At 46.6% G+C, this 22542-nt stretch overlaps 1 protein-coding gene across 4 annotated transcripts in view; it reads right to left on the reverse strand.

Moving 5' to 3' along the window:
* The window catches only part of MYO7A (myosin VIIA), a 103894-nt gene that overhangs the window by 75043 nt on the left and 6309 nt on the right, over positions 1-22542 (reverse strand). For all 4 annotated transcript variants that reach the window (XM_064441507.1, XM_064441505.1, XM_064441506.1 and 1 more), the window contains exon 2: positions 9827-9884. In XM_064441507.1, coding sequence (XP_064297577.1) covers positions 9827-9844 — 18 coding nt within the window. In that variant the 5' untranslated portion in view covers positions 9845-9884. The remainder of the gene's footprint in view (positions 1-9826; positions 9885-22542) is intronic.

Raw genomic sequence — 22542 nt, forward strand, 5'->3', positions numbered from 1 at the left:
TTTTATGGGGTTAAAGGGCAATAAAATGCCTTTACAAAGTGATTTGCAGATCATGAAAATGCAGTGTGTGACCTTAAGAGTCATTTACCAGCAATGGTGCTGGCAATAAAATGTCTGGCTGGATGGTAGGGGATGCACATAAATTGCTCACATCACATTCACACTGACTACACAAAAGGTTTCTGAGTTGTAGTGCGCAAATCACTGGCAAGGCTCTGTCCCAGATAGGCATTTTTCCCAATCTTAAAAGCAAGCAGCATTTGTCTCTTTCTTCTTCACCATGCAAAATAAGCTGACCTCTTTTTCTCCTGGGTTCTGCTAAAGTGACTCTGGGGAAAGGATGGAGGGCATCTGCTTCTTGGTAAAAGAGTGGAGTAATACTTTCAGCACGTAACTGGATCCTCACAAATCCATGGGCCCCGATGGGATGCACCCACGAGTGCCGAGGGAGCTGGCAGATGTTCTTGCCAAGCCAGTCCCCATCATCTTTGAAAGGTTGTGGAGGACAGGAGAGGTGCCCGAGGACTGGAGGACAGAAAATGTCACTCCAGTCTTCAAAAAGGGCAAGAAGGACGACCTGGGGAACTCTAGGCCAGTCAGCCTCACCTCCATCCCTGGAAAGGGGATGGAGCAGTTCATCCTGGAGGTCATCTCCAGGCAGGTAGAGGACAAGAAAGTTATCAGAAACAGACAACATGGATTCACCAAGGGAAGATCATGCTTAACCAGCCTGATGGCCTTCTACGATGGCGTGACTGGCTGGGTAGATGAAGGGAGAGCAGTGGATGTTGTCTATCTTGACTTCAGCAAGGCTTTTGACACTGTCCCCCATAGCATCCTCACAGGCAAGCTAAGGCATTGTGGGTGGGATGAGTAGACAGAGAACTGGCTGAATGGCAGAGCTCAGAGGGTTGTGATCAACGGGGCAGAGCCTGGCTGGAGGCCTGTCAGTGCTGGTGTTCCCCAGAGGTCTGTGCTGGGTCCAGTCCTGTTCAACATCAGATGATCTCCAGAGGTCCCTTCCAACCCCTACCACTCTGATGCTGTGAATTGCCTCAGGCAGGATATGAAAGTGCGTGTGCAAGGTGAAGGTGCACCAAAGGACCATCTAGGTAGCACCCTATCTTCACCAGTGGCCCATGTGGATGCCTAGGACAGAGTGGACAAGTCTGTAGAGATACTTCTTCAAAATACTCTTCCAGTCCAAAAATAAGGAGACACCAGCTGAAGTCAGTAGGGACTACATTCATCAGAAACTGTGAAGGTGAATAGGACACCTGGAGAAGTAAGGAAGCCGGACAAGTGCTTGGAGGGGAGATGCATTAGGGGACTACTACCAAAAATCACATCAGGCTTGGGAAATCCTGGAGCTGAAAGTTCATAGGTGGAGGCCAGGAAATTAGCTGAAGGATAGGAAAATATTATGAGGAAATTACACTGTATGCTTACTCATCCCTTGGTGTTCACCAACAGTCGGTTTGGATACAGAGTACCAGATGGGTCAGACCTGGGTCTGAACAAATACGGTAATTTTACATATGTACGCAACTTCAGCACACTGTAAGCCTGTTAAGAATTTTATAATCATTTCTATTCAGGAACAGACGTCCTCGTATTTTATAGCTGGTGGTTTCCTCTTTCACAAAATTACCTAATGGAGGATGAAATCCTTGTAAATTTTTAAAGTTGACCTTTCCCCAGTGCAAGGAAGCAGCTGCATTCCTCAGCCAGTGCCACTTCCCTGATGCAGATAGCAGCAAGGGTGATTTGGGAAGGGGAGGGGGACTGATCCACCCTATCACCTTCTCATGTTTTCAAAACTCGGCTCCCCACAGATGTGGTCAACAAGGGAAAAGCAATTCCCTGACATTCTAATGCAACAGTTAATGCACAACCCCTGCATGAGCCAGTCAGTGCTGCTGACCACGAGAGCAATATCTGTAAATATACCCAGGAACGGCAAAATGGAAACGCAAAAGTGTCAGCATACAGATTCCCAGGTCCCAGTCCACACTTATTCATCTCATTTCCCCGCTGTTGAAAGCCCCAGTAGAAGTATCTAAAGCAGCAGCTGGCTTACCGGTGTGTCTTGGGCTATTTCACCCACTGTATTGAATTTTCTCTGCTCTTAAAAAGATATATTTTTTCCAGAACAAACTCCTTATGTATATCCTAGCAAACATCAAATCCTCCTTCTGTTTTGGTTACGTTTATAAAAGATGTAAAAAAAGCATTACAGCTCCAAAATTCTTACTGGAAATTCTTAGAGAATGCCATCTCACCAAAACCTAAAATGCCACAGGAAAAACTTATAAACAAAGCTTTTCATGAAGACACCTGAGTTCAGCTAAAGTTTGACATGGAATGTATTGTTTTGACATTCGCACTGGAATTCTGTCTTCAAAGCCAGCTTTTAATTACAATAAAATTATTTTATTTTTTGACCAGGCAATGACATCTCAGCAGACATTCCCTGTACTCCCACCTCAACTTTCTCCTGAGAAAGAAATGTCATTTTTCAATTTGAAAAGGTCTGTTATTGCTTTCCTTCCCCTGGGCCCCAGGAGCTTTGCTTGAACCTGATTGCAGAAAGCCAGAGCTAAGGGTTCTTTTAGGAAAACAGCTGTCACCTACACTGTGCTAGCAAATGATGCTGTGGCTTGAAAAAGGAATGAATTTTACACCATAAGGGCCAAATCTTTCACTAGTGTACATCAGGGTCATTCCACAGATGTGCCTGTGACCCCAAATCCATGAAAAGTTGAGTGCTTCTTTTTTAATACCTGCTGTTTAATGTTTTCCAATTTTGCAAGAGGAATTTGAAGAGGAAGGTCGGCTCGAGCAGGGGGAGCTGCCTGCCTGCTGCACAGCCGTTTGTACAAGGAGCAGATTAAAAGCACGGTCCCACACTCCATTAAGGCTGTCATATCACAGACATTTCTTATAGCAACTATGTGGCTTAAATGTATTCCCTTTACCCAAATCCCTCCATTTGTCACTCCTTATATCTCATCTGAGAATTGAGCTGAGTAAAAATAAAAGCAATAAATAAGAAATCCGGAATCCCAGACTGGTGGGGGTTGGAAGGGCCCTCTGGAGCTCACCCCGTCCCACCCCTGCTGGAGCAGGCACCCCCAGAGCAGGGGCACAGGGCCGCGTCCAGGCGGGGGGTGAATGTCTCCAGGGAAGGGACCCCACAGCCTCTCTGGGCAGCCTGTGCCCCTGCCCTGGCACCCACACAGGGAAAGGGTTTCTCCTCATGTTCAGGTGGAACTTCCCGTGTTCCAGCTTGTGCCCGTTACCCCTTGGCCTGGCGTTGGGCACCGCTGGAAAGAGCCCGGCCCCATCCTCCTGACACCCTCCCTTCAGATATTTATAGGCATTGATGAGACCCCCCTCAGCCTTCTCTTCTCCAGGCTGAACAAGCCCAGGTCTCCCAGCCTTTCCTCATCAGGGACATGCTCCAGTCCCCCGATCAGAAATAATAAATTATGTTCAAGGTTTTTTTTAAGTACTTGTAATTCATATGGTTTTGGTGAAATTATGGACAATGTTGTCCAGCCAACAGCTGTATCCCACATCTGGGAGGGAGTGGAGGGCAGATAGAGGGAGGTGGGTGTGTGGGGATGGGACGGGATATCCTTTGCTCTGCTCTGTTTTTGCAGCTGGGATGAAGATGCTTCCTCCCATTACAAGCAGTAACCAGAGGCTCAACAACTGGAGTGGGGACCAAGGGAAATCAACCCTTGAGTTGATTCCTAGCAGCAGGGTAAGATGTGGGGTGTGATGGGGTTGGGTGGGAATGAAGCGCTTCTGACCTCCCTCCCCAAGCCTCACTCTTGCAAAGGGGTTGCTAGAAGGACTGGCAGCCCCCAGCTCCACCAGCTGGTGCACAACGGCCATGTGAGGGTCAAGATTCATTACAGGCTTTTTTCTTCACGGAAAACATATACAATCAGTGAAACTTCTTCAGAATCAGGTTATAGAATTATAGAATCATTTAGGTTGGAAAGGACCCTTAAGAACATCAAGTCCAACCATTAACCTAACACTGCCAAGGCCACCACTAAACCATGTCCCTAAGCACCATGTCTACACATCTTTTAAATACCTCCAGGGATGGGGACCCAACCACTTCCCTGGGCAGCCTGTTCCAATGCCTGATCACCCTTTTGATGAAGAAATTTTTCCTAATATCCAATCTAAACCTCCCTGGTGCAACTTGAGGCCATGATGAGCTGGAGGGCTTGAGAGAAAGAGGTGATTTGAAGAGCTGAATTTCTCTCTTCTTGCTCCAGACTTCAAGCCTCAGCAAGTTAAATCCCGTCTTTAAGGGCTGTGACAGACAGGGAGAAGTTATCATCAGGAAGACAAGATGATATGTGAACTGCTCTGCAAGAGCTGTCCTGAGGATGTAGATTTTCCCTGGGGACACCTAAGGTGCCAAGATTAATTTAGGGTAAATTTTGTTATTAAGTCCTTTGAAGTTTCCTCTACCCTCAGATGAATGTCCCATTGGCTGGGTATTTTGCTACCGCCTCTTAAGAGAAGCAAAACTAAGCTCACTCACACATAACAACTCTCACTTTAAGCCTTCTCTATCTTGAGATCAAATAGATTAAGGTTTCAGTGCATATACTTTGGGGAAGATAGATCCTGGGAGTTCGTCTAAGGTTTCAGAAAGCAGGAACGAGTGCATTTCAGACAGGCACTCTAAGAGACAGGGTATCTCCACACCAGGGCTGAGATTGTTCGTTCTACCTTTATTTGACACCCTGCGATTTATATTCTGCAGCCATAGCACTGCAAGAACATCTCCCTAGCCTGCAGCTTCATTTTCTGCACACAGCTACCCCAGCACTTCAATTGTCCCATAAATTTGATGGAAAGGATTTGATGCAGAGGGCTGTTAAAATGCCAAATGTCTTGAGCACTGCAACTAATGAATGGCTCCCAACGATTCATGTTTCAATCTATATGCAAATGTGCCCTTTGGTTGGCTTGCACTGGACTTTTCATTGCTGCATTTACAGCTATCCAGGGAAGCCTCAGACTCATAGATCAGACAGATATAAGACATAAATGGGAGAAGACTTAAATTATTCAGTGTTTATGGGAGAGAGAATCCAAACAGTGGACTTACACTTTGCTTTTTATAATAACATGATTACAGATCAGCCTTGAGAAGACCTACAATAATGCTGGTTTTATCCCCCGCCCCTTCCTCCTTGCTAACAAAATATATAGCGCCATGAATCACTTAGCAAAGCTGAATGCATATTATCGGATAACACCCAAAATAGTGTATGTCAGCTCCAGGTAAAACCGATGCTCACAGAGCCCAGCTGGAAGATGCCTGTGAACGGACTGAAAGATTGCAAAACCTGGTCTCTGCTATTCTTACTCCTACCAAGGGAAAACACCTCCTGGAGCATCAAACCAAGTCTCTGTAAATGCTGGCAGTCAAAAAATCTATTCCTGCTTGTTAATGAGCTGCACAAATCCCTTTCACCTGCAGTGCAATGTGCAATTCTGGTCTTAGCAAGAAGAAATTAAGCTGGAGCAGGTGCAGAAAGGGCTGCTACCATCACCAGAAGGCTGCGGAGCTTGTTTTACAAAGGGAAAAAAAAAAAGAGTTTTGTAGGATTTTGGTCAATTTCAAGGCTAGGAAGGAAAGTGGTTGCTTTGTATACAAACGCCTGAGAAATGGCAAGAAGGGGAAAGGACAATTTTAGCTAAAACCCAGTCTTGCGACATGAACAGGAAGCCACAACTACCCTCAGAAAACACAGACATGAACATATCAAGGACAGTCTCATTTCTATAGGACTTGGTTTTGGGGGTTTGAAGCTGAAGCAGGGGGGTTTATGCTCAAAGAAATGCCAGAGGGGGCACAGACTTTGCAGAACAGATGGTTGCAGAGAAACTGCGAGGTTTTGGCATTGCCCCCAAGAGTCATGCCACCAGGAGCACTGCCAAGGCAGCAAAGCAGAGCTGAGGTCTCTGACCAAGCCTTGGCCTCTCCAAAGCTTCAGATTAGTTAGAAACACCCTCCTTGCCCTGGTGTCAAACTAGAAAGAGCTTTATAGTACGAGACATCCACAGTGTTTGACTCCTCAGGACCTTCATTGCAGGCTGAGCTTTGGTCTCCTTTTTCTGCTTAGCTTAGGTCTCTGCTGTTGCTTTTCGTTCCTATTTCTACTTCTCTCCCTATAACCTCCTATAAGGAGCAGGTTGGGAGGCCACTGAGACTGGAGGAAACCCATAACAGCAGCAAAGCTCCTCACATGGTCTGGACATGGTCAGCAGACCAGAGTGTTACAGGTACAATCTTCTGCCAAGTCTGTTTTATTCCCCAGCAGATAAGTGGTTCTGGTTTCTGCCGGGCTGGCCCAGCAGCAGGAAATTTGCAGCACTGGGAAACCTTGGCTTTAAGACTAGGTTATACAAGAGTTGCTTACACGAGTGAGAAGACGGAGTTGGCAAAAACAGCCCCGTGGCAAGCAGCAAACATTTGCGATTTGCCACCAGGACAGTGGTGGCCTTGGCAAAGCCCTCTCCCTGGAGCAGCGATGTGCCCTTCGCCAGGCTGTGTGGTCATCTGTGGCCGGGGCCACCACACCCTCCTGGTCTCCACTCCCGCTCTAAAAACATTTCTGCTTTAAATAAAAGACAGAACATGCGGGAACGAGCTGCTGCTGTGCGGCAGAGCCAAACGAACTTGTCAGGCTGCCAAGGCAGGGATTTAGGAAGCCCTCCTTTATCTTCTTCCCTTTCTTTGTGCATAGAAATGGACTTGCCATGAGTAATTTGCTAGTGACTAAAGCTGATAAGTTTGGCTCCCTGCAGACCCCTGCTGGGAAACAGTACTGGCTTTTCTTCTGAATTACTGGGTGGAAGACACAGGGCAGGAGCTCTGTGCGTTTTCTCCTCCTTCCTCGGAGCGATGCACCGCCCTCCAAGCTCAGCTGCCCAGAGCCAACCTCTAAGGGAGATCCTAGTGGGAATTGTTTTGATCGGAGAGTGGAACGGGTGAGATTCCACAGGCTCATCTTCAAAATTCCTGGATTTATAGCTGGGTAAAGACAGGAAAACTAAGCTGTAGGGGCCAAAAGCCCTGCGCTGATCTCACCTGAGTGGTGGTTTGCTCTGTTGCTTGATCTTGCTAGAGAAAGTTTTCAGGGGAAAAGGGGTGGGAGGGGGGAACCATAAGCATGTTGTGACATTCAAAAATAAAAAAATAAAAATACAAGACAGAGGTAAAGCTCTCTGGGGTGTCGTTCTGATCACAAGCAGCGTAGATGTGTTCCTAAAATCTTTCAGCAAAACTGAAGGAGGGAAAACACATATATTGCTGCTACTTGCAATTAAGCACCACCATAAACAGCAGCACTTTGGACCATAGAGAGCAATGTGGTTCAAGTGTGACTCAGATTGAACCTTTCGATAGGGTAAGCTGGTATAAAGTGCCCTCAGAAACAGCCTGTATCTGCTAACAACTGGGAAACCTCCCTCTTTTCATTACGGAGGGGTCCTTGCTGACCTTATCCGTGCTGCAGAGAGATGTCTGCACTAAGCAACAAGTTCTACACAAACTTATTTCCCTGATATTTGTCAGCACCCACTCAACATCTGAACCCACAGGGAGAGTTAGTCTCAAAACTATCAAGAACAGCAAGAAATGGAAGATCCTTTTGAAAACTGCAGGTTGTTTTAGGGGGCTAGGGCTTTTCTTGTTTAATAATGAGAATATTTAATCCCAAAGTAATATATCAAATATTGTTTATAACTTCTGGGAGTCCACTTGGAGATTCCTTATACACTTTCAATACCCAGTCCTTATGAACTAAAAGAGGTTTATATGAAAAACAGCTGAGTACCTTCATTAAAAAAGCCTACAGGAGACAGAACATGCACACTGAATATTAAGGCTTTGTTGTTAAGGATTCTTGTAATACCTGCCTGGAGGCTTTGAACACTCAGGTGATACAAACACATCAATCACAAATGGCTCCAGGTTTATTCTCCAGCATCCAGCTTTCCTGTATAGAAATACCACTACGTTTTTCCTTCCATTGTAACATCCTAGAAATAACACCTCATCTGCTAAGATAAGGGCAACCTCACCCCTGCTCTGCTCCAGCTTTGCTGCTGAAACACTACAGACCCGAGAGGTAAACGCCCAAGAATTCAGCCCCGCTCTCACACCAGACCAACCACATCCTGAGATTTTAATAAGGACCCAAATCCCAGACTAGATCCTGGGACTGGCTAATTACATCTAGATGGATGGCATAAAGTGCCCTGATGATGTAATTGGAGCCATCTCCTTGTCCCCTTTGCTCTAAGTTACTTTCATGATAGCAGAGGTGACAGAAGAATGAACGATGTCTCTGCACCACAGCTCTCCATTTTCAGTTGGTTCCATGTAAATGTCAAGTGCTTAAGCTAGTCCTGCTTGGGGCTTAGGTAGACAAGGGAGAGAGACATCTCCAGAAAGGAGATCCATCCTACCCTAAGACAGGTGGGAAGGAAATGACTTCAGAAACACCCTGCTTCTCTGCCAGGACGAGACACCTTGGTTTTGGGTAACTAGGAAGATGGTCTATTTGCTTAAAGTTCTGCAAAGTGTGAATTCAGACCAATACAGAAGACTATGAACTAGTAGCTGAACCACAGAAGGGTAGCCTCCAGCAGAGAGGCGTTACGGGCAGCCTGGAGAGATATCGTCCCAGACAGAGTGGTTATAGGGTATTTCTTAGAGCCGTAACTGCTATTCTGAGCTTTCAAATTAGCATACGAACTTAGTTTGATTTAATTTCCACACTTGTTTTCCTTGGCATCGCAAAATGCGTCAGTCAGAGCTTGTGACATGGGGCCAATGCCTCTGAACCGTTTGGAAGGAGGACCAACCTCCTCATCTCCCCTACCGAAACGCAGCCTGTCTTTGTTGGGTACTGTAAAGAGCATTTTGGTTGCTCCATGAGATCTTGCACATTCCTTCCACCCTCAAATCTATCTTCACCTCTTCTTGTCACTGGTATAAACTGGTACAATGTGAGCTCCTGCATGTGGCTTCTTTGGTCCAGAGCTTTCTGCCCAGTTGCAGCCAAACGCATATTTGCCAAGACAGACACAGAGTTGAATCAAAACTATTGGGTAGATTTGCTCCATGGCCTCAGTGCTTGACTGTGTTGACATATCTGAGTCTCAATCTGCAGCCCCAACCCAGCACATGTGGCAATACTGTCAGTCCTTCTCGGGTGAGACATGGCAATGAGACAGCCCAGAAGCTGAGAGCAAGAGAGACTTGTTATGCCTAGGCACAGGAAAACACTATAATTCAAAACCCTAAATTATTTGAGAATCTACACAAGACCTGCCATACAATTTATTCTTCAATTTAATTTCTTTTCAAATGTGTGAAAGGACTCCATTTTACACAACCAAAGCAGCACTGTTCCTGGAAGTTGAAAATCAATTCTTGACTAGATCGTTCTTCAAAGCAGGCAGCAAGCTGGGTTTTTTTTTTTATTCTGCCTATCCAGGACTCACATGCAGCTTCTGGGCCATCCCAGATGAGAAAATAGAAGTGGAACATCGCATGAGGTTAATCTGGACTACACACACAGAGCAATTATTTCCTCTAAGCCAATCAAGGATTAAGGCTAATGAGTATCTCTGCATCTTGTAACAGTCCTTTTAGGGGAATAGAGTAGGATAAAAATAGCCTGACTTGACCCTTCCCCCCAAAAAAAGACTTTTATTAGTCCTTGGGGTGATGGAGTAAAAACAGAAATGCTGAAAAGAGGAATGCTTCTCTTACCTGTCGTAGAATGACCATGGTTCCTGTATAAACACATCAGCGATCGCCAGGAATGGACCTAAACCAAAAGAAATCAGCAATTAATGAACTGACAACCTGACTCATAGACCCCAGCTCAGGGACTGTCCCAACCCTACAGGGACAGATGCAGCTGTGGAAGAGGGCTAGGAGCACTTAAACTCCCAACACTTTCATAATATTAACTCCAGGCAGTGAGAGACAATCCTCTAATACATCCAGATTAATGCCTGCACCGTGGTGAATGAGACCGGGACTGCAGCTTTCTTACGCAAGTAATATTTTGTAAACTGAGTCTTAGAAAGTTACCCAAGGATTAACCTACCAAACAGACTGATGCTGATTTATTACATGTGTCATCAGATCTCGTGGTACAAATTAAAGCACATGGAGAAGGGGGGGCGTGTCCTTACAGGCCATAAGACTGGATGGATTGTCATCGTTCTATCAAAACTGCTTTCAGGAGAGGAAAGAAAATACCGAGCCCTCCACCATAGCCTGCAACTAATACCTGGGTTGGACAGAGTATCTCCACACTCTGCTCCTACCTGTTGTGCAAATTATACCTCTGTGTGATTTACAGATGTTTTTTATGTGGGAAAGTCACGTGCTGCTCCTGGGTTTGTGCTTGCTGATGTGTGGTGCTCCCAGCATTAAATGGGTTTGGTGTGTACGAGAAAAGCGCTTTCAAAGAATTTCATTTCTGCAGCTTTTAATCTCCAAGTCATCCTTGAAACATGACAATTGCAATTGTTATATTTATGATGTAGAATATCTTCTGGTATAGTAAAAACTCTCATGCCTTAAAAGGCAGGCAAAAATGCACTTTATCTGAGAGGCATAACCCTCATGAGACACTGGGCATGTGAAGATTAAAGATGATCCTGCAGGACGCAAGACATTTCCCTTCACAGTGACAAAGCGGTCTAGGCGCGTCATACAAACCTAAAGATTTTGTTTCAGTTTTTAGCCATACTTTTTTTTTGTGTGTGTGTGCTTTTCTCACTAAAAGGAGAACATTTGTTGAGGGGATGAGAGGGAATAGTAAAGTCTTCCCACCCCCGCCCTCAGCCATCTGCAGGTGAGATGTCCCAAAGAGATGCAATATGGGACACGCTCAGTCTTGCAAAAAAGGGAGTGCTAATGCCCTGTCCCAGTGTCCCAATACACTGTCCTTATGACAAAGAGAGTGATATCTCTTCCCTTCCAGTAGGAACTGCACTCATCCCATTCAGTAATATTGGATTTAGTCTTCAGTGCTCACCCTGCTGCCTGAATATTCAAAGAATCATTAAGGTTGGAAAAGACCTCTAGGACCATCAAGTCCAACGGTCAACAATATTCTGTAGCTTCTCAGCTGCAGTGGGAAACACGACCTTCCCATCCTAGCTAGAATGGTGGGATTTATCTCTATTAGCTCCTGCAGGGACTGCAAAGGCCCAACAGTATTTCCAATTATTACCCTTTTCCTGACCATGCTGTCTGCACCGCCTCTACATTTTTACCAGTCACATATTTGAAGGTGGATAACTACCCCACTGGAAGTTGTAGGAATTTGCCATCTAAGTGCCTTCACCACCTTAAGGAAAACATCCAGCTACTGAAACCATCTCCATGATCCCTCTGCATTGCCCAGGAAAGAAACTGGTGTCCTAAGAGCACCCAAAGCATCACTGTTCATCAGGAAATACTCACTAGACAAATTTTGGCCACAGACCATATTTAATGAATTAATTTTGCTTTTTCTAGAAGGTAGATGACTGGTGGAAAATCACGTGCCCGCTTCAATATCTGAAAGCCTGTGGGGCAGCTTTCCTAATCCTCAGTTTGAACCTTCTCTGTAGCTCATCAAACTATTCCTTGTCTCCTTAACTCATATGGCTTGAAAATAGCTTTCTAACCCTATGAAGTAGTGGGCCCTGAGGCAGACTGCCTAGGGATGCTGATGAATCTCCTCCACCAGGAATAGTCAGCAAAATCTTGGCTTGGCTCAGAGCAGGCACTGGGTGAGGTTCCCCAGAGGTCCTTCCCAGGTCTGTAACATGATGATCATAGGGGCAGTGATAAACGTTGGGTGGGGTAGCGGTCTGAGTTCCTTGATTGAAGGACATCTGCAATGGACAAGTAATCTTATAGTTCCTTGCCTCAGTTTCCCCTTTGAAAAACAGAGATCTCACCCAACAGGGGAGTCCCTAAGTATTCTGGTCATTACTGATTTGCATTCTTATCAGCCAAATGGCCTAGGTGAGCTTGTCCCGTTGGGTGTCCCTATTACAAAAGCATACAGGGGGAATCTCTTTCCACAGACTGAGCTAGAGCACCAGCTTCAGGTCTCAGAACTGCTCCTTCAGCCCGTTCATCCTCCTGCTGCTGAAGCAAATCGCTGCCACATGGTTGGCTTGGCTCCCGGCATAAAAATTGCCCTGTACATGGGCATCCTGCTCAGCCCAGCCTGTGGTCATGCTGAATAGGTGTTGTGCCAGGCTTGGAGGAGTATTTACATACCCAGCAGAGTCTGCTTTGAACAGGACTTTGGAACCCAGAGCTTTTTGTGGGTTTTTTTTCTGGTTTTCTATTTATTTATTTATTTATTTATGTATGTATTATTTTCTAAAGGTCTATCCTTCAGCCCAAGCCACCAGGCTTCTGCTTGGTCAATGCTCTGTAAGTCCGCTTACAATGCTGTTGCAAGGGAGGTTGTACACAACGGGCAGCCAGCTTTTCCCACCACTTGCTCAACAGGGAAGACCCTAAAACAGAAGGGCAGGGGAGCAGTGGACTGTCCTCTGTTCTTCCCACAGGGATCAGTAAGAAGAATTGGGCTTATCTAAGCACCAGGGAGATCAGATGCCAGCTAATCACGGGAGCCCTGGTGGAATGAAGCAGCCATCTGGACCCTCCAGTCCTTGCTGGCAGGTGAGTCTAGGGGACTTCATTCGCACCTTCATCTCCTATGTGAAGCTCTACAGCTGCTTGTGCTGTGGGAAATGAGCTGGGCTAAACAAAAGGTACCCAGCACCTCTCCCAAATCACTCACACATAACACAAGAACGCAAAGGCACCCCTCTGGAAAGTGTATCTTTCTGTAAATTTGATTCATTTTGCAGCTTTCTGGGCATCACTAGCTGAGCATCATCTGAACAGGGCATCTGAGGGAGGCAGTGGGGTAAGGCTGAAGGTGCTAAAAGATCCTTTAAACTACTTGTGGATGCAAAGAGGTACGTGACATGGAGCTATACCTGCCACTTGCTTGCAAGCAGTGGTCAACAAAAGCCAATGAGTGCTTCTACTGAAGCACAAGGTCTCCACCACATCAACCTGCCCTGTGGCTTTCTTGCTGGTTCTGAAGAGACCCCAGGTGCAAGAGGAGCCCAACAGAGCTCAACTCTGGAGGGACAAAGCCTGAGGAGCATGGACAAAGTCATTATCCTGCAGTTGCAAAGCAGGGGGTTGCTACTGTAATCTGTTTAACTGGCAGTTCTGTGCTCCTTGTTGGCACTTTCAGGACCGGAGTCCAACCACATGACCGGCCATAGTGCCTGGGGGATCACTCCACAGTGCTAATCCTCCAGAACACATGCTCATTAAGCGTTGGTTAGGAGAAATTCAGGTATTTCATTCTACATGCAAATTCTGTTCCTTTCTCCTGAAGTTCCATGTCCCACATGATTTTCCTGCCTGCAAATGCAGGGAAGAAAATGAATAATTAATTTACGGGGCGTGTGCATTCACATTCAGTGACAGCCTATGCCCTCTGCACCCAGCTTGGTGGAGAGCCTGTCTTTTGTAGACCACCCTAGGCACTTCATAGTGTGAAAAAAAAACAAACCCAAAAGAGAGGTGGCTGTTGATTCACTGCCTTATATCTACTTGACTGGCAGACACATAATGTATCACCTTAGCTGAGCAGAGAGATTTAACACACCAATGCTCTCTGCACACTGCTGCTTTCACCACCTGCCCTCCAGCAAGGGATCTGCGAAAAACTAAGGATTTTGCAATGTATTTTACTGTTCATCTCAGAAATGGTGAATATAAAGGTCAGACATACAGCCTTGGAGACAAGCGCCTATGTCCTTACCAAAACAAAGATTAAGAGCAGGAAGAAAAACAATGGCTCTTGAATGAGGTTAAACTAACAAACCTGACTTTGGGATCTCTAACCGTTGAATGTGCATGACAGCAAGCAGAGAGGGAGTAGGCACCGTCGCTACATACCAATCCTTCTACTCTTTGTCCTGCTGCAAGTTGGCATGTTTGGGAAGCTATGACAATTTGTATTTTTGCATTCTTCCTAGAGCCCTGAATCAGAACCAGGGCTTAAAGGTCAGAAGATATTAGTCTGAACATGGCAGCCATCATTTTCTTCTTGGGTAACAAGTGTCTTCCCTGCTAGCTTGATCAACAAGCAAGCTCTCAACAGAGACAACCCGCTACCTCTCTAGGTAATTAGCTCCAAAGGTCAAATCATCCTTAGTGCTTAAAATGAAGTATCTTTTCCTCATCTGCATTTACCTTCAGCTTCCCAGCTGAGGCCAGTCATGTCTCACCAACCACAAATGATCCCACAGATAGGCCCACGTGCCAGGGTTTTACCCCATGGCTGCACCTCCACTTCCCTTATGCCAGGGTCTCATGGACCACTTGGCTTGGAGCAGTGACCAGGGCATGGAGTGGAGGGAGGCCAGGATGACACCCCATGCCTGAGAAACCCTTTGCAAGAGGCACGTGCCCTTGCTTTGATACCAGGCTGGGCCCTCTTCATGGTACGAGCTGTGTCTGCTGGTTTGCCAGAGCTTCAGCATCTGGTGTCTGCTCCCTGTGAAGGCACTTACAGCCTACTCCCATCAGTTCTCTGCTTTTCAATGAACCAAACAGAGGCTCTCACAGAAAGAACTTTAGACCACCTGCCGTGGTTTCTGAGCCCATCTTGGATAAATCTGAGATACATTTGATCTCCTGACATCTAGTGCTCCCTGGGACATCCCTGTCTCCTTGGCCTGTAGCCTCCCATTTTCTTCCTTTTCTGCACTAAAGGCGAGTTCTCCCATCTGCTCAGGTTTGCCCTCAAAGCCTATGTGAAGGCTGGCTGTCCAGGTCTTGCTGAGAGGTAGGCAAGTTAAACCTTGAGTTAAAATCGAGTTAAACCCCTGCCTTGGTGGAGGAAAGCCCAGGCTTTGAGTCTCTCTAGATGAGAGGTTTAGCTACTGGGATGTTGCTTAAAACACGAGCATCTCCCCTCTCTGAGCTTTGTACTGAAACATTTGTGTTAATGGCCATTCACTTACACCTTACCTTCCTGTGGTGCAAATACCTTCAGCCTTGCAAGAAGAAATAATGATTTTTAACTCCTCCAGTGCAGATTACACAGACAGTAAAATCCAGTCTTCTGATTTTGTTACGTATCATCTCTTATAATGTAGGGAAAAGATGCATTCTCATTAAAAGCAACAGTACTGCCCTGAATGCAATGGCAACAGGAATTCACCCAGAGTATTTGCTGATTTTTCCACATATGGGATGGCACTCCCTGATTTTTCACAAGTATGAGACTCTCGTGATGGAGATGTGGGGGCACGGCGAGCACCGCCTGGCCAGCACGCCGCCTGCCACCATGCTGAGAAAGTTCCCTTGTTTATGTCTTAATTGCCGCCTCCGCAGGGACGGATCAGCTTGAGGTCATGCTGACAGGTGATGTGAGGAATGCGAGGAAGCCGTCACCTCAGCACGGCAGGTCACAACAGCAATAAGCTGCAGAAAACATTAGAATTACCATTTCTCATGTGACTGGTGCATCTGTGACACGGCCTGCCTTCAGGCTCTGGGAGGTGATCAGGACAGAGAGTGTTTTCCTTGAAAAACTGATCTTTGTTCACTAAAAGTCAAGAAAAGCCTTTCCTACAGCCTTTGGATCAGATCTTGAGTGGCCACCAGATTTCCAGCGAATGCTGGTATCAGAAGACAGAGAAATAGCTGCTTTGACCAGGAGGTGCATTTTGGTGTAAAGAATTACCTCCCTGTGAGCTGCGGGTCCAGCTACCTGTACAGCTGAGGGGAAAAGAGGGATTAAGGGGAGCTGCAAGCTGACACGTAAAGGTATAGGTGATAGTCGGGGGGTAAAGATCCATCGTGAAGCCCTGGATCCTCAGAAAGGCTCCTCAGTGCCTAGCCATGGATGCAACACCGTGCAACCAAACAACAGCCTGCGGCGGTCAGCCTTATGGTGATGAGAGCCACAGGATTAGGTACTAATTAGATTTGAGGGTACTCCCGTCAGGCTTCTCTTTCTGGTGGGCGGATGCCGTTCCCAGGGAGACCTGGTAGTTTGTTATTGTTTATTTTGTTTGTTTATTTATTTCCAAAAGGGATGTTCCGGTCGTCCTGCAGATCTGGGATCTCCAAACCCAGAAACTTCCAGCTACTCGATGTTAAAACAACCTTTTCTACACAGAAGAACACAACCAACCTGCTAATCAATTAGTCAGATAACTATAGGGAGAAAAGACTGCAGGTGCCAAGGTGGCTTACCGTAGCAAAACAGCCCAGGGTGGGAGCAGTCTTAGTATCATAGAATCGTTAAGGTTGGAAAAGACCCTTAAGATCATAGAGTCCAAACACTAACCTGTCACTGCCAAGTCCACCACTAAACCGTATCCTCAAGCACCACATCTACCCTTCTTTTAAATACCTCCAGGGATGGAGACTCCACCACCTCCCTGGGCAGCCTGTTCCACTTTGACAACCCTTTCGGTGAAGAATTTTTTCCTAATACCCAACCTTGATGCATTAGATACACAGATATTTTGCATTTCTGTACATGAGGGTCTTTTTCCATGCAAGTAGCTCAAGGAAGAAAGTGCTGTGCTAACGCGCACCGCAGTCTGTCACTCTGCAAGTGCAACTCAAACCCAGGGAAATGATGCTCGTAACTGAAACCACCAATAAATAGGGTGCAATCAACATGAGTGAGAGAGAGGTGTCAGGGGTTGTGCAGTAGGTAGAGTTTCTGGCCAAAGACTTCAGCAGTCAAAATCAGGGCCTGATTTTTAATGGACCTCAGGTATAACAGAAGGATTCTGAAAAACATGGGTTCTCCCTGAAAACTGATCACTTAATCCTGAGTCTCCATAGTCCTGAGCTCTCCGTGTTGGTCAGTTTAACTATGGATCAGCTAAAAAAGTAAACACTGTTGTTTCTTTTGACCCAGCTAAAATAACTCACTGCCCAGACCCCTGGCAGTGTGAAACGATTGAGATACAACTGACGTCAGTGCAACCGTGCTGATTTCCACAAGCCGAGAATTGGGATGCCACGAAATGCTGAGGTGGTGATCTCTCCGGAGACTGGGTGTGAAGGCTTTTAAAAGACAGCAAGTGAAAGGAATGTGATCCTCGGTGCCTTCCTCCCCCAGGAGCTGCAGGCGTTAATCACCGCCCGCAATGACAGCTCCAAGCTGTGCCGTCCTGTTCGCCTTTGCTAAGCACCGCACCGGTGAGTCAAAGGACCATGGAGTTTTCAGCTCCAGCTGCAGGCTTTCAGAGCTTGTGTAGTCCTCTGCATGCCAGTACCAATCTCCCCACACAGTTACCCAAACTCCTTCAAATTTTGCATTAGGACAAGATAGACAATTCCCCAGTGAGGCTGACACCACGTGTGCGTTCAGCTACACAGAGGATGCAAGAGTGCAACACTCCGAGCTGACGCCGTGTCTTCGTAGGACATGACTCACAGTACTAAAGGAAACAAAACTAACCAAAACCACTACAGACAGCAGGATGTGATTTTAAACAGAGATCAAGACACAAGCTAAAGATTCCACAAGGCCAAGTGACTGTTGTGCGTTGTACTTACGACTTAGGAATGGTGCAAATCAGTGCCTGACCATTTTCTTGCCTCCTCCTGGCCACGTGCACAGATGAAAAGAGAGCTGGGAGCTAGTATCACTGTCACTGCTGTTTATCCACATGAGCCTGGGGACCATGGAGTAAGGCAGAAGCATGCAAATCCTAGAATGGGGTTCATTATTATACATGTCTCTGTGGCTTTCCACGCCAAATCAGCACATATTGTCCTCTCACTGGTGAAAGTGTTGTCATTTAGGTGACTTCGTAGCTATCAATTTTTTTTTGTGCTCTAAGTCCCATCTGACACCCAAACTGGGATTGAGATATTCAGATGAAGACACAGCATTTGATCAAGTCAACCGAGATCACCTCCATGACTATGGGGACAAACAGGTGCTTCCAAGAACTGATTCACTCCGTCAGTCGGAGAAGTCAGCATTATTTCTCCCCATTGACTACCAAGGAAGCCTGAGATGGCTGGTTTCATTTGGATATCCCCTCCTTTCTCCCATTCCTGTGCTCCCTGAGCAACTGGGAATATGCCAAAAGACCTCTCAGCTGACTCTGTGGGACTGGTTTGGCCTTCAAACCACAATTTGAAGGGTCTTGGTAGCAGTGCCACTGAGAAAGATATCTCATCTGAATGAGTCCCAGCCAAAAAGTCTACATTAGAGCAAGAAACCACAGAAAACTCCCTCCTCTGGAGAGTCAGAGAATCAATATGTAGCCTCTGTTCATCTGAGAGTAGTCAGGAAGCAGGCATCAATTTTTTAAGCCTCTAGCAGGAAGTTCAATAGATTTGCCCTGCATTCAATCCCTCCCAAAAGCCCAGCAGGTAGAGAAGCTGAACAAAAGACCTGACCTTTTCTCCCTCCCTGTGCTTTCAGGTAGCCAGAGCAGAACAATGCACCACGGTGGCATCCGATCCCAGCTCGCTGCAGAGCTCTCAGCACAGCCTTCCGAGAAGGGCAATTTCCCTTTGTGCACCAGCCTCTACCGGCAACTATTTTTCAACAGCCACAATAATTAATCAAATAATGTATCCTTTTGCAAAGTGGTCAGGTGTAATTTCAGCATAATCCAGACCTAGCAGGCTGAGCTGATCTAGGCAAAATGCTGCACTTACACATTGGCCAAACAGTGTTTGCAATCTGTTTTCATCTCTTCTTTATCCATAGATGGACGTCCAGTCTTGCTAGGGTCTACACATGTGGCCTGGCACATGACAAGAACAAACTAGAAATGAAGTCTATATTTGAAATTGAGGGTGATTCAGCATATGAACATACTCTCAAGACTCTCCTCCTTGGAGCAGGGCTGTCCTGCACAGTGCTAGGCTGTACTGGAAGCCCCCTTGCTGGTCCTGAGCACACCAGGACATCCACACACCACTGTGCCAAGATCAGAACTCAGATACTGCCCACCCATGCTCAGGGAACCCCAACTAGCCTGGCCTGAGTGGACCACAAGTGTTGGTGTGGTCACCATGGACCTGCTCCTTCATGGGCAGCTCAAGCTCTGCCCTTGACAGACCAAAGTATACACACAGGTGTTGTGGTTGACTTCAGGCTGATGTATTCTACAAGGAAAGCATGAATCTGGGAGAAGATTAATGTGTGGCATGTCCTGTTTTGGGCCAGGATCTGGAGGCAGCAACCTTCTCATCCACTTGGGCTCTGCCAGCCCTGCAGTTGAACCACTGCCATTAACCCTTAGCTCAGATGCAGGTTTAATCCTTGGTTGTATTGCTCAGGCAGCTACAAAGACTGCATCTGTAATCTGAGAACACCACCATGAAGATCCAAGGGAAGGCGGTATACATGTATATATACCCTGTAGAGAATGATATATTTATATCCCTTAGATACATACTCTGGCCAATCCTATATTACTGGCTCCAGTTAGGAATAACTGGGCCATATTATGAAGGAGATTGAACTGGATCATCTTCTTGGACCTCCAAGATTTCTATCTCATGAATCTACAAGACCACAGGCCTTGCTCCGTGGCAGAGGACAGGAGAAGGAGCACTGCACCCAAATGCAGGCTGGAACCAGACCCCTAAAAGGATATTTATGGGGTGTCAGGTGATTTGCCCCGCGACATACTGGAGCTTGTTCCTGAAGTGGTTTCAGAGGGATTTAGGTACCTGGGCGCTTTCTAAGTCCCATGAAGTGCTCCTTTTTAAAACAGTCTCTAGATGATCTGCCACCAGCTGGGCAACGTATGAAAGAGGTAAGATCTGAACGCCAGACTAATCTCAGTCCAACTCTGTCCCACTGCTGCTTTTTTTTGCTATAGAAAGATTAGTTAAAAAGAGTCTTTACTGCAGCCACTGTTTTGGTAATCACTCCAGTGAGCTGTTATGCTGTGTTATTCCCTCACCAATCCCAGCCTACTGATGAGGAGGGTATGATGTTATCCTCATTTCACACAGAGGGAAACTAAGGCACGGAGGGAGGACGTGACTCTCCCCAAGGTCATGCAGGAGAACCAGGAAGGTGCAACGTGCCTCTTGCAGACACCCAAGTTTGTGCCTATGACTCCAGATCAAAATGTCTTTAATAAAGGCAGCTCTCCTGCTCTTCCCTGTCCATAAATTTTCCTAATAAGCAGCTGTCCTACCCTCTACTCGTGCTGGTCCCTAATGGTCTGGCCTCGGCTGTGTGGTCTTTCTCCTTTCAGTGCTGTTAGTGCTGGCTGGAGCAGGGCTTCTGCAAGCTCTTATAATCCTGTGAGGTTTTTTCTCAGCAGGAACCCCTTTGCTGGGATTTTTGGTGAAATCCTCCCTCTGCCTGCCCTGAAACTATCCTCTTATCTCTCATGGTCCTGGAGAAATGCAGGACAGCCCTTTAGAGAGGCTGGGGTCAGCCTCCAAATGCAGGGACTAGTAGGATTAAGTGGGTTCAAATCAGAAGATACCAGCCCTGTTTTATCCTGCTAAGACTCCTGATGACTCCAGAGGGTGTTTTGCTTGAACAGGAACTGCAAAAATTAAATAGAGACTCTGCTCTGCCCTTCCAGGGTGCCTTTGGTGCAATCATCATCGCATCCCTCAGGGCAGCATGAGGCAGTGCTGGGAGTCACCAACCCTGTAATAGCTCAGATGAAAAGGGGGACAGACACTCCCTGACTCATTGGCTGCACATGCAAAATGTTATACTAACTTTGCAGCTCAGGAAACTGAGTCACAGGGGCTGTTTGGTGCTGCATCCATTGCTCTTCACATTTTGGCGGCCTATCAAGTAGCTAGATGTGCTTCAGCACATGGGATGCTCTGTGCTCTCAAGGAGGTCATCTTGCTGAGCTGAAGTCATGCTTATTGGTCTTTGCCAAAGAAGAGTTAGACTAAAGTGCATATGAGAGGGTAGATTTAGATCAGGTATTAGGAAGAAATTAATTACAGTGAGGGTGGTGAAACACTGGAACAGGTTGCCCAGAGAAGCTGTGGACGCCCCATATTGGAAGCGTTCAAGGCCAGGTTGGACAGGGATTTGAGAAACCTGGTCTAGTGGAAGGTGTCCCTGCCCATGGCAGGGGGGTTGGAACTAGATGGCCTTTGAGGTCTCTTCCAACTCAAACCATTCTATGATTCTATGATAAGAGTTGCACAGACAGAGTAAAAATCATTGCACCCCCAAGCAGCCTGGATGGGCTCCAGAAGGTAAAGTGACTTGGCTCCATGCCAAGCTCCCACCTGGTGAAGAGCAAAGCCAGAAATAATTATAGAAATCCCTCTGCGAGCAGCAGAGCTAAAAAAAGATTCATTGACAACCAGGAAACTCCAATTAATAAGATTTCTTGATGGTCAACAAGGCATAGTCCCTCAAGAAGACTCTCCAGACCAGCGTTCTCACCCCACCTGGACTCGCTGGTGTCCAACGGGAGCTGGCAACATGCTGCAGGGCACTAGATTTCTCCCATGCTCGCCTACGTATTCTCATGAAGTATCTAGGAACTTCGTTTCCTTGCTACAGCTCTGTCAAACTTGAAGTGAACTTGGTCAGCAAACTACCGTGATTAGGTGACACATCTAAAGAGAGAGGCAGTGTGACCACACAAGCCTTGCTTCCTATGGAAATCAGACTAGATGAGCAAGTCAGCTTTAATCAGGTACTTAATTTATTCCAGTTTTAACCAGCTGCTCCGTTCCCACCCTTGTTTGCAGTATTTTGAGTTATTCCTCCAAGGAAAGGGGTGGCTGTTGCTATTTGTGACTTGCTCTCAGCTACACATAAGAAATGGGTGTTTCCTGGAGACAAGTCTCACTCCCTGGGCTGAGTTCAACATCACAGCTGCACTTGAAAACCTTGACTTTTGTTCCAGCCCTTTTTATTTAATATCTTCTCTGACTGCTGAGCTCAGCGCTGGGAGGACAGGACCTGGTTTGCTACTCCAATCAGTAGTCTGCCATGCACAAAAAACAGATGTAACAGGGTACTGGGGGAGATCCAGAGAGTTATTTCTAAGACTGGTAGGGTTGCCCAAACAGCTTTGACCCTCTGTTATCCACCACCCTAATCTGTATTGGTACAACTAACCTGAATGAACAGCAGTCCTGATTTGCCCCATCATGGTATCTCAAGCTGACATGGCTATGACAGTGATTTGGCCAAGACCACTGGGTGCTCTCTTGTCTCCCCCCTGATGCTTTGGGTGCAGGCATGACATTCAGCAGTGGGGAAAGCAGAACCTTAGTGCCTTGCTGGAGTAACACAGCTGCACTCTCAAAAACCCTTCTCCCCATGGGATAAGGACCTGCTCCATCACCCATAAGCACTGGTGGAATCGCCAGGTGAAGCTTTCCCCGTATTGTGCTGGAGAGAAGCAATTTCTTACATGGCAGGGATGGTG

Source organism: Phalacrocorax carbo, chromosome 1 (genome assembly GCF_963921805.1).
Source record: "Phalacrocorax carbo chromosome 1, bPhaCar2.1, whole genome shotgun sequence".
NCBI lineage: Eukaryota > Metazoa > Chordata > Aves > Suliformes > Phalacrocoracidae > Phalacrocorax > Phalacrocorax carbo.